This window comes from Mustela erminea, chromosome 16, assembly GCF_009829155.1.
Source record: "Mustela erminea isolate mMusErm1 chromosome 16, mMusErm1.Pri, whole genome shotgun sequence".
Lineage (NCBI taxonomy): Eukaryota > Metazoa > Chordata > Mammalia > Carnivora > Mustelidae > Mustela > Mustela erminea.
The window spans coordinates 83671175-83680661 of record NC_045629.1 but is presented as its reverse complement, the minus strand read 5'-3'; the positions used below and the strand labels follow the sequence as shown (position 1 = coordinate 83680661).

Genomic DNA, 9487 nt, shown 5'->3' with positions numbered 1-9487 from the left:
TCAGTGGAGAGTCAGCCTGTGACTGAGGGCAGGGCAGATGAGCTTTTGTTCCTGTGAACCTGACCTCCAAGGTCTGGGGCTCCCTGCGGAGCCTCCTGGCCCTTGTCTGGATGGAGGTGAAGGGACAGAGGCCCCCAGGCTCACACAGTCGCTCCGGCTCAGCCACATTTACCATCCACCCACTCCTCAGTAGCTGCTCCGGGCTCTGTCCCCAGGACCCCAGAAGAGCAGTGGTTCCTCCTCTGGTCCCTAGAGCCCCGATGCATAGTGTTAGAGCCCCCCGTGGGCTGTGCCCCAGAGGTCTGCACGTATCCGACTCTGTGGGGACTGTGGTTTGGTCCTCACCCTCTTGCACCTCGAAGCTTGGATGACTGGGCAGAAACTGGGCGGAGAAGGTCCTGCTGGATGGAAGAAGGGTTAACTGTGCGTGGTGATCCTAATGACACAGAGGACAAGGACCGCCAAAATGCAGATGCGCTACTGGGTTCTCAGGAGCGCTGGTGATGACTATGGTCATGGGGACGACGATGGTGAGGACGGTCACCGTGGTGACAGTGCCAGGAAGGGGGAGATGGCAATGGCGATGCTGTTCCTGACGGTAGCGGTCTTGGGAGAGGCGACTGTAACTGTGATGACAATGACATCATCATGATAAGAAGGATGTGGCCATAACGTGGAGGAGTTATTAGTGATAATGATGATGTTATTATTGTAGTAACAACAGTGATGATCTTGATGATGGTGATGGCGGTGGTGATGTTGATGATGGTGATGGTGGTGGTGATGTTGATGATGTTGATGATGATGGTGATGGCGGTGGTGATGTTGATGATGGTGGTGGTGATGGTGATGGTGATGTTGATGATAGTGATGGCGGTGGTGATGTTGATGATAGTGATGGTGATGTTGATGGTGATGGTGGTGGTGATGGTGTCGAGGGTGAGGAGGACGATGGTGGTGGTGACGGGGATGGTGGTGGTGCTGATGATGGTGATAATCACGGTGATCGCAATGTGATATGGTGAAGGAGACGCTGAAGGTGTTGGTCCGTGCTAGTCCTGGTGACAACTGGCATTTGGTTGTGGTAGAGGTGATGAGGATGTTGGCCAGGCGAATGCCAAGAATGGTGACAAGGATGATAATGGTGAGATCAGGCTCCAAAGCTGAGTGGACTGAAAACTTTTTCCACGATTGGCTCAAACGACTATCTACAGATTTAAGGCTTGCCCTGCCCCCCAACCTCCTGCCCCAGATGTGGGCTGGCAGGGGAAGTTACTTTCACTGTCTTCAGTTTGTCCCCAGGGAGGCTATGGCCTGGCCCTGGGCCCCTCCCTGGTGGCAGTGGGCTTTAGGGGACTGCCTCCTTACCGAGGCTGGCCTTGGGTAATGGCCACATCTGTTCCTACCACAGGCAGCTGAGCCTGCGGGCCTGGACGGCTGTCTGGGTTCACTGGCAACTTGACACTGAGATCCTTGTGGGCTTCTGTCAAGGTGTTTTATTTTTATGTAGAAAAAAGCAGTGTCCACTCAGTTCAGGGAACGTGGGCTCAGCGTGTGGTGGTCAGACCGAAGTGAGGGGCTCATTTCCAGCAGGGGCATGCAGGGGGCTGGGGGCTCCGCAGGCTGCTCCTGCCGCAGAAATGGGGCAGAACCCCGTAAGTCACTCAGTCGACGCCTCTGCCCCGGTGATGGTGCCACCTCAGTCATCCGTCTCTGGCCCCTGCATGGCTCTGGGGGGAGCAGTGCCTAGGGAGGGAGCCCCCTGACTGCCTTGTTCCGGGTCAGGGTGGCTGCCTTGGGCTCTTTACAGCTGAGGCTGGGGGTGTCTGACGCCCTCCCTGAGGCTCCTGCATTCCCAGGCCCTGCCCAGACCCAGGTCTGAAGGAGCCAAGACCCTGAGCCCCACCTGTGGGGACACATGGGGCCCTGGGGGGAGCCTGAGGGTTCTGGGATAGGTGGGTGAGCCCCACTCAAGTGCAGGGAGAAGTGGGGTCCGGTGCCGGCTCCCACCGGCCCTGGGAGGGAGAAGTGGGGTCCGGTGCCGGCTCCCATTGGCCCTGGCAGGAGGAGGCCAAAGAGGCAGGTTGTGGAAGCTGTGGCTTTAGCTGAAGTTTTGGAAGTGAAGGGGGTGGGCCCTGCAGAGGCCTGATGGGGGGCAGGGTCTGGGGCCTGCTGGGCAGAAAGGGCCCTTTTCTCCACTTGGAGGGGCGTGTGTGTGTGTGTGTGTGTGTGTGTGTGTGTGTGTGTCTGGATGTGGTGAGCTGACACCACCCCCGGGGGCCCTGGGCTCTCCCCAGAACTCCAGGTTTGGAGGTGGCAGCGGTGACACCGCAGGGCTGGCTGAGGGGTCAGACCAGTGGGCATCAGGCCTGGAGACAGAGGGACTGAAGTGCAGCAGAGGGAGAGAGGGGCGGGGGAGGAGGGGGAGGAGGAGGGGGGGAGGACGGGAGGGGGCAGGGGTGGGGGGAGGCCAGAGAGCGTGCTGGGCGGGCACGCAGCCGGCAGGTGGCGCCCGGGTCCTGGACGGGCCTAGGATGTCAGTGGCTGGCGAGGCCGGAGAAGACAGAGCAGAGGGCAGGGCGGCCATGGGTCTGGGGGCTAGGCTGCGGTGGGAAGAGCCCTGGAGTCCAGCCCTGCATCCATTCCCGAGCCGATGGGGCCCGGCGTCCCCTTGCCTGCAGGTAAGGGACGAGCACCGCATCCTGGAGGACAGCCGCCCACGGGGCAGTCACGGGAGCGGGGGACAGTCTTGCTCCAGCGGTGGTGGGTGGCGCTGACCCCCCGGAATCAGGGGGGTCCTCCTCCCTCTGTGGCCGCCCGCAGCCCAAGCCCGCAGCCAGCCTGCCCCTGATGCCCCGGCCCTTGCTTAGAGGTCTGTCCCCCAGTGCTTGCCCCGCGCCGTCCCGCTCTGGCCAGGGACGAGGGAATGTGCCCTTGGATGAGTCCGTGACGTGCGAGAAGCTCAGACAGGAGGCGGGGCGCACAGACAACCTTCATGCGCCACGCTGTGCGTCCGCTCCGCAGCAATCTTGGACCATTCCCCACTCTCGGGGGGCTGGAGGCCAGCCTGGAGCCTGGCCGGGGAGACAGAGGAAGGGACAGCAGCCAGGTCCTGTCCAGGGATGGTGGGGGAAGTCCAGACAGGTGTCCCCAAACCTGCGGGAGGCATAGAGTAGGCCAGCTGGATGGCCGAGAGGTCCTCTCCCACCTCAGAGCACCCCCAGCCCCTCTGCACTGTGCCCCCTGCACCAGGGCTGGCTGCCGTCCCTCCCAAACGCCCCAGTCAGCCACCTGCCCCAGACCCAGACCATAAGACCAAGAACGCAGAATGAGCGACGGGGGTTGTGAACCCACCATCTGGATGAGCCTCCGCAGAGGGACCCCTGCCGGCTCCAGAGGCCAAGGCCCAGAAGCTGTCCGTCCCGCGCTGCACACGGCACATAACAGTACATGGAAGTGCCAGGACCACTGGCCCCCTGATCGGCGTCCCGGCACCCCGACCCTCAGCCCAGCGAGTCCGAGGTTCAGGGAGATGACCAGTACACAGCAGGGTCCCCCCTCCCACGTGTTCTGTGTCCACCCTCTTTTCAGACAGGTCACAGAGCAGCAGACCCCCACGCCCAGGACGGGAAGGAACCCTGGTGGCCGGGACGGGCTGTGTGAGTGGCGGGGCCCACGGCAAAATGGAAACGGGGGCCTTTCATTCACAGTTAGCATGAACTGCAGGACAGCTGCGGCAGACCGTGGCCTGGGGCCCAGAGACAGGTGACGAGGGACAGATGCCATCAAGGCACCTCGTGGGCCTCGCAGCTGGGGGGAAAACGAGCTCACATCTGAGACCGGGCGGCCGTGAGGGCCAAGAACTATCACCCGAGACCTGTGGCAGACAGGGAGGCCCCACATCTATGAAGCAGGAGCGGGGGAAGACGCCCAACGTCCATGTGGGGCAGCGGTGGGGCCAGGATGTCCCACACCTGGGACATCCGTCCCAGGTCAAGACCCCAGGAGAGAGGTCTCACCTGGACAAGATGGCCAGGGCAGGGGTGACAGCTGTGAAGGGCAGGCCCCCCCCCACCCCAGCCCTGGCCCCAGGGGAGGGGTGGGAGGGGCAGAAGGGACCCTGAGCCATTTCCGGCGGGGGGGCGGGGCCAGGCAGGGGTCCCTCCAGGGCGCCCCCCCCACCAGCAGGCAGAACGCAGAGCCTGTGTGCGTGGGGGAGCTCCTGGCTGCGTCACAGGGAGCTATTCTCAGCCCCGCTCCTTGTATGGCTCCGGAAGTGTGCCTGGGAGCTGGCGCTCTATGCTGGGGAGCGAGCTAAATGGAGAGGCCCAGAACAGCAGGAAAGTTGGCCGCCACCCCCTCCGTGGACGTCCTGAAGCCCCAGCTCTGGGGGAGTCCGGCCAGGGCCAGCTGGCAGCACACCCCCCATCCGGGCGGAGGGGCGGCCACGCTCGGGGGGTCCTGCTGCAATCATCTGCTCTGAGTGTCCGGGGAGGCGGCGGGGGCGCCCTGGCCGGGGGCCCAGTGGGACAGAGAGGTGGGGGTGGCCACGGGCTCCCACCCCCCCCCCGGCGGGCTCCCCGCGGTGCCTGCCGTGTCCTCACAGCCGTTCCTCACAGCGCTCCTACCCCCGACTGCCCGCCTCTCCCCTCATTCCCGACCCCCCCCAGGCTCTCAGAGACAGGGCCTTCTCCCACCCACCGCTTGGCTCTCCAGCAGCCTCTGTCCCCGCCCAGGCCACTGTCCCTGTGCCAGGCCAAAGACCCAGGTGGGTGGCCTCAGTCCCCACCTTAGGACCTGTCCCCTCTCTAGTAACCCTCCCCTCCTGGTTCTGCCCCTGGTGAGGGGCAGAACCCAGAAATCCTGTCCTCCCTGCCCTGCGCGGCCCCCTGCAGCCAGCCCACCTGTGCTCGGCCACCAGCTCTCCCCATCGTCAGGGCTCCTCCGGCCGCTGGCTCCGGAACACCTGGGGTGCCGGGAAAGCTGAGCGCTGGGTATCGTCCACTCCACGGGCCCAGCACAGGCCCAGTGGGCGAGAGCATGCCTGGCTGGGACAGAAGATCAGGAAGGCACTGACGCGTGCGCACGCGCGCACACACACACACCCCACAAATGCGTGTGCGCACATATACATACACGTTCACGCTCATAAACCAACACAGAGAGGAAGACATCGTGCTCAGGGGCTCTGAGGCAGCACGTACGAGGGACAAGGCCACAAACGATCCAGTTAACAAATCGCTAAGAGACTGGGAAGGCTTCCTGGAGGCGGTGACAATGGGCTCAGATTTAGACAACATGTAAAACCATGCTGAGTTTTTGGGCTTCGATTTTAAGACCAGAGAGGCCTTTGTCATTGGAATCAGGGGTGACGTGGCACGGGTCAGATAGGACATTCGTGGTGGGGTGAACAGAGCGGCCAGAGGTCCGGCCCAGTCGTCGTCACCACGTGCCACTGCCATCGGGCTCCACGCGGTGCAGCCCGTGGTGTGACAAGGAGGGCGCCGGGGCCAGAGGGCCTGTGGCATGTGCAGGGGGTCACAGCACCTCAAGGAGAAGCGGGGCCCGGAAGCAGGGCCCCAGCGCCCGTCCAGTGCTCTGGGAATGCTCAGACCCAGCCCGAGGCACCTGCCACGCCAAGGGGACATTTGAGACCCAGACCCCATGTGGGCGCTCAGACGGCGAGCCGCGTGTGAGCAGCGTGTCCTGGGCCCCCCGCCCTGTCCAGGGTTCCCCCCCTGCACAGCGCCTCTGGGAGCAAGGCCACGGAGATCTCCCGCGCCCCCACCCTGCAGTAGTATCCCTCCTGCCCTGGTCCTGGTTCGGGGATCTGCCCTGATGCCCTGGAGGGCAAGAGCCCGAGCCTCGGCACCCAGGCCTGACCTGCGGGAGCCCGCCATTCCGAGGGCGGTGACCCTGCTGACGGCATGCCCAGAGCCACAAGCAGCCCGGGTCCTCCTGGGCCCCATCCTCCAGGGCCGGCGTGCGGGTCAGGGTGATGTCCCCGCTTTAGGGGGTGATCTGCACCCCCTGTGGGCCACCTTGCTGAGGGCCTGCCGGGCCGGGCTTGGGAGCTGCTCTGGGTGGAACAGGTGACTCACCCCCGGACTGAGTAGAGCCAAGCTTCTTTACAGGGCAGAATGCAGATGTCCAGAAGGCACAGGAATGAGAGAACTTACCCACCGTTGCGCAGGGTGCAGACTGAGCTCACAGGGCCTCCGGGAGCCTGCGGACCTTGCCCCCCACACAGTGCCCTGGCTCTGGCCCCCTTGTCATGGAGCCCGGACACGTCCCTGGCTCTCTCCAGGGCTCAGTTTCCCCCTTCCATCCTGGCTGACAGCAGGGAGGGTGGTCTCCAGGGCCTGGGGTGTGACCTCGTGGCCCTGCGGGAGGGGGGACGCCAGCAGGGCACAGGGAGCAGCTGGGTCGGGGCCCTCTGTGCCAGCCTCATCGGAAAAATACAAACTTTCCTCGGAGCTCGGGTGGGGGGAGGCGCTGAGGCAGGAGGCAGGAAGGAGGGAGGGGGAGAGGGTCTGGTGTGTGGGGGCCCGGAACGAACAGGCTGCCTGTTCCAGGGACAGGACGCCGCACACACACCCTGCCAAGCCGGAGACAAGAGGAAGTTGGGGGGGGGGGACTGGAAAGAAGATGTTCCCTCCGCTCTAGGCGCTCCGTCGGAGCCCCCCCCGCCAGACACCTCTGCCTCCCCTGGCCCCCCCGGCCCGTGCCCAGCCCCCATCTCAGGTCTGTCGGGCATGCGTGTGGCCACGCGTGCGCCTGGCGCTGACGGGGCTCCTGCCGCCGCTGCCCACCCCCCACCACCCCGGCTCCGCATGCCGGGCGCTCTCGGAGGCCACCTGGCTGCTGCAGGTGCGGGGCAGGTGTGGCCGGGGGACCCGCCTCTCACTTGCCGAACAGCCCGGGGCAGGGCCTCCCACCTCTTGGAACCTCTGTGAAAACAGGGTGAGAGTGTCTCCTTGAGAAGGAAACCGTGCCCTTCTCGCTGCCGCGCTCCTGGGGTCCCCATTTCTCTGTCCCTCTGCCCACCCAGTCTACCTTCCTCTCTGCCTTGGGCCGGGTCTCACCTCTGCCACCCTGTGGCCCAGGCCCTGGCCCTGTCTCTGCCTCCCCAGGCCTCCTCTGTGGCCCGGCCTCCCCAGGGCCCAGCTCCCCTACGGGAAGCACCCAGAGGACAGAGAGGCAGGCCAGGAGGGTGGGGCAGGGCGTGCAGGTGTCCCCCCAACTCCGCCCCGCTCCCAGGCAGCCGTCCCCAGCCCCCAGCGCGGACAGAGCAAGCAAGGAGCAAAGCAGACCCCTCCTGAGGAGAAGGGGGAGGAGCTGGGCCTGCAGAGGGCCCCCCCACCGGGGAATCTGGGGTGGTACCGGAGTGAGGCCCCAGGACCCAGGAGGGCCCCACAGGTGGCAGGCCGGGACCACAGGCCGGGGCCAAGCTGGGCAGGCAGGGCGCCGGTGAGTAGCAGCAGGCAGACCCCAGCGGTCCAGCTCCTACTGCACAAGAACAGGGTCCTGCAGCCAGTACAGCAGTGGCCCTGGTCGGGGAGGAGGCGGCGGGCCATGAGCTGGAGGGGGCTCTGACCGTTCCTGCCGACCCCCTTGCCCCCACGGAGGTGGTGCTCACACGCTGGGCTCTAAGGGCTGCTCACTGCGGACCACCTGGGGATTTCCTGGAGACTAGCTGGGGGGGAGGCCCCGGGTAGGCAGGGGGACCCAGAAAGTCCCAGGGCTATGAGTCCCCAGGCCTGGGTGAGCAGTACCCCCAGCCCCCTCACCCAGGGAGCCAGGCAGTGGGGCAGGGGGCCTGCCGTCAGGGGCCCCAGAGGCAGGTGGGAGCCAGGCAGAAAGGACCAAAGGACGGGGCCACAGAGCCGCCGGTGCCAGCAGGAGGCTGGTCCTCAGAGGAGGGTGCGGTGGGGGGTGTGATTCCCTGGGCTGTGCGTCTGGGAGGGAGACTTCCTCTCCAAATAGGCCTCTTAGCCCCGCAGACCAGCACCTGGCGTCTGGAAGCCCAGAACCCTCGAACCAGAGGATTGGAACCCCAAAGGGGCCTGAATGGGGGGCGTTGCTGCCTGGAGCCTAGCGCAGAGCAGACCTCCCCTGTGGTCGCTCTGGCCTGCCTTCCCTGCCAACACAGGCCCCTCCTTCTAAGGCCATCCAAGGAGCACCTGACCAGCTCTGCTCCCAGGCTCCCTACCCCTGCACAGCTTCCCCTCCCTCTCCCTGTCCCCCACTGCAGCCCTGAACTGCCCTGCTCTGGGTGAGGCCGGGGGCTGGAGGCCCACGCTCTGCACCTTCACCCCTGCCTGCGGAGAAAGGGGGCGGCGGAGCAGGGCGGGATAGAGCCCCGCATCCCGGGCGGTGGGGAGCCAGCCTGACCTCTTCTCTGAGGCAGCAGAACAGAGCCCGAGGCCCGGCGGGGGTTGCTGAGGGTTTCCGAGGCGATAATTGGGCAGCGATGAAGTGTTCCGAGCAGAGGCTGACTCCTGTCACCTGTGATGGCCAGCACCGCGCAGCCTCCCCCCAGGTCCTGCCGGCTCTCCTCGTGACCCACCAGCACCCCCCTTCCACTGGGCCCCGCTTCCTCAGGCCTGCGGCGGGCTGCCCCAGCCCCGGAGAGGGGGCGCCGAGCGGTCGGAGTCTGAGGTCCTCTCCCCAACCCGGGTCCCCCCACAAAGGGGAGTCTCGCCTACCCCCAGCACCTTCCTGCGTCTGCTCAACCCCTCCGGGCCTCTAGGTCCCAGCCGGACACCCCACTCCAGGAAGCCCTAGCCCTTGCCGGCCTGGGTCTGGTGGAGCGGGGGCTGGAGGTCACCCCGGCCAGGGGCTGCCCAGGCAGCCGCTCAGGGGACTTGGGCCTGAGTGTCATCCTCGGGGTCACGCAGTCTTTGTAAGCTGCTGTCATTCGGTGCGGGCTCTCTGGCACTCCCACCGCCTTCACACGCCTTTACACGCCCGCACACACCTGCACACACCTGCACATGCCTACCACACACATGCACTTGAGGGCCGTAACTGCCCAGCTGGCTTATACGGTGTCTTCCCCGACATTGGCCCTGAGACACGATCCCGAGCTCACCCCAGACATTGGCCCTGAGACACGAGCCCGAGCTCACCCCAGACGTGGACACACACTCAGGGCTCCCTGCAGGCCCCGAGGTGACCAGCCAGCCACACTGTGGGCCTGGCTACAGGCTGCGCCCCACAGACAGCGCACACAGGGGCGCAGCCAGGTTCCCAGGAATGCAGCCAGGGCTGGGCAGATCTGGGATTCCTGTTCTCGAAGCTTCTCTGCCTGGCTCCCCCTCCTCCACGCTGCCCTACACCCTCCCTTTCAGCCCACCCACTTGCCTTTAATTAGAAATGCCAGGAGAGCGATTTTGGGCAAGTTTTTGCCAGAAAGACATTTCCCCCCAGCTAGGGGTGGGAGCTTAGAGGGGGAAAGAGACAGATTGGCTCTGGGGTAGGGAGG

At 65.2% G+C, this 9487-nt stretch overlaps 1 protein-coding gene across 1 annotated transcript; it reads right to left on the bottom strand.

The window, feature by feature from the left end:
* Nucleotides 1-928: 928 nt before the first annotated feature.
* LOC116575313 lies at nt 929-9095 on the bottom strand. The gene is made up of 2 exons (XM_032316621.1): nt 4905-9095; nt 929-3112 (listed from the first exon to the last, which is right to left on the bottom strand). Exons 1-2 carry the CDS (start codon nt 5967-5969, stop codon nt 2963-2965), a joined length of 1215 nt encoding a protein of 404 aa, XP_032172512.1. The 5' UTR covers nt 5970-9095; the 3' UTR covers nt 929-2962.
* Nucleotides 9096-9487: the final 392 nt, after the last annotated feature.